We start from the raw sequence: 654 nt of genomic DNA, 5'->3' as shown, positions 1-654 counted from the left end.
CCCTCCCCGGGGGCGACCCGCCGCCTGCCGGCCCTTACCTCCATGCCCAGCCGCTGCTTCAGCACCAGGGCGGCGCACAGGTAGCCGGCGCGTCCGACGAAGAGCTCGTCGGAGCCGCACTCGAGGAAGGAGAGCGGGGCGCAGACCTCGCTCAGCTCCCGGAACTTGCCCAGCGGGCGGGCGAAATCGGGCAACCCCAGGGCTCGGTAGACCAGGGCCGCCACCGCGTACACCCCGGCGCCGCCCAGCAGGAAGGCGGCGCGGGTGTCGGCGTCGGCCTCGCCGCCGCCCTCCTGGTAGCGCAGGCAGGCGTCCACGACGCGGCGGGCCGCCCGCAGGTAGGCCTCCCGCGACGGCGCGAAGAGCGGGCACTGCGCGACGTGGTAGAGCATGTAGGCCACGCCGGCCACGCCGCCGTACAGCCCGCCCTGGCAGCCGCGGGGGCCGCCCAGGGGCGGCAGCTCCCTCAGGATCCGCTCGATGGTGGCCGTCACCAACGGCACCGCCGCCTCCCTGTCCGGCGCCGCCGCCGGGCTGCCCGGGTAGTCATCGAAGCGGTTGGCGAAGCAGCGCTGGTTCTCCATGCCGCCGCCGGCGAGGCGCGGCGCAGCGGGGAGCGGCAGGAGGGAGCGAGCGAGCGAGCGAGCGGGGAGC

The 654-nt window shown here is 76.5% G+C and overlaps 1 protein-coding gene across 1 annotated transcript in view; it reads right to left on the bottom strand.

Moving 5' to 3' along the window:
• Positions 1 to 584, bottom strand: part of LANCL3 (LanC lantibiotic synthetase component C-like 3 (bacterial)) — a 31665-nt gene extending 31081 nt beyond the window's left edge. The window contains exon 1 of the mRNA XM_010571336.1: positions 39 to 584. Within this exon, the coding sequence (XP_010569638.1) occupies positions 39 to 584 (546 nt within the window). The remainder of the gene's footprint in view (positions 1 to 38) is intronic.
• Positions 585 to 654: the final 70 nt, after the last annotated feature.

Source organism: Haliaeetus leucocephalus, unplaced genomic scaffold, assembly GCF_000737465.1.
Source record: "Haliaeetus leucocephalus isolate CR32 unplaced genomic scaffold, Haliaeetus_leucocephalus-4.0 Scaffold317, whole genome shotgun sequence".
Taxonomy (NCBI): domain Eukaryota; kingdom Metazoa; phylum Chordata; class Aves; order Accipitriformes; family Accipitridae; genus Haliaeetus; species Haliaeetus leucocephalus.
The sequence above is the reverse complement of the archived record's forward strand: the minus strand, read 5'-3'. Positions and strand labels throughout refer to the sequence as shown.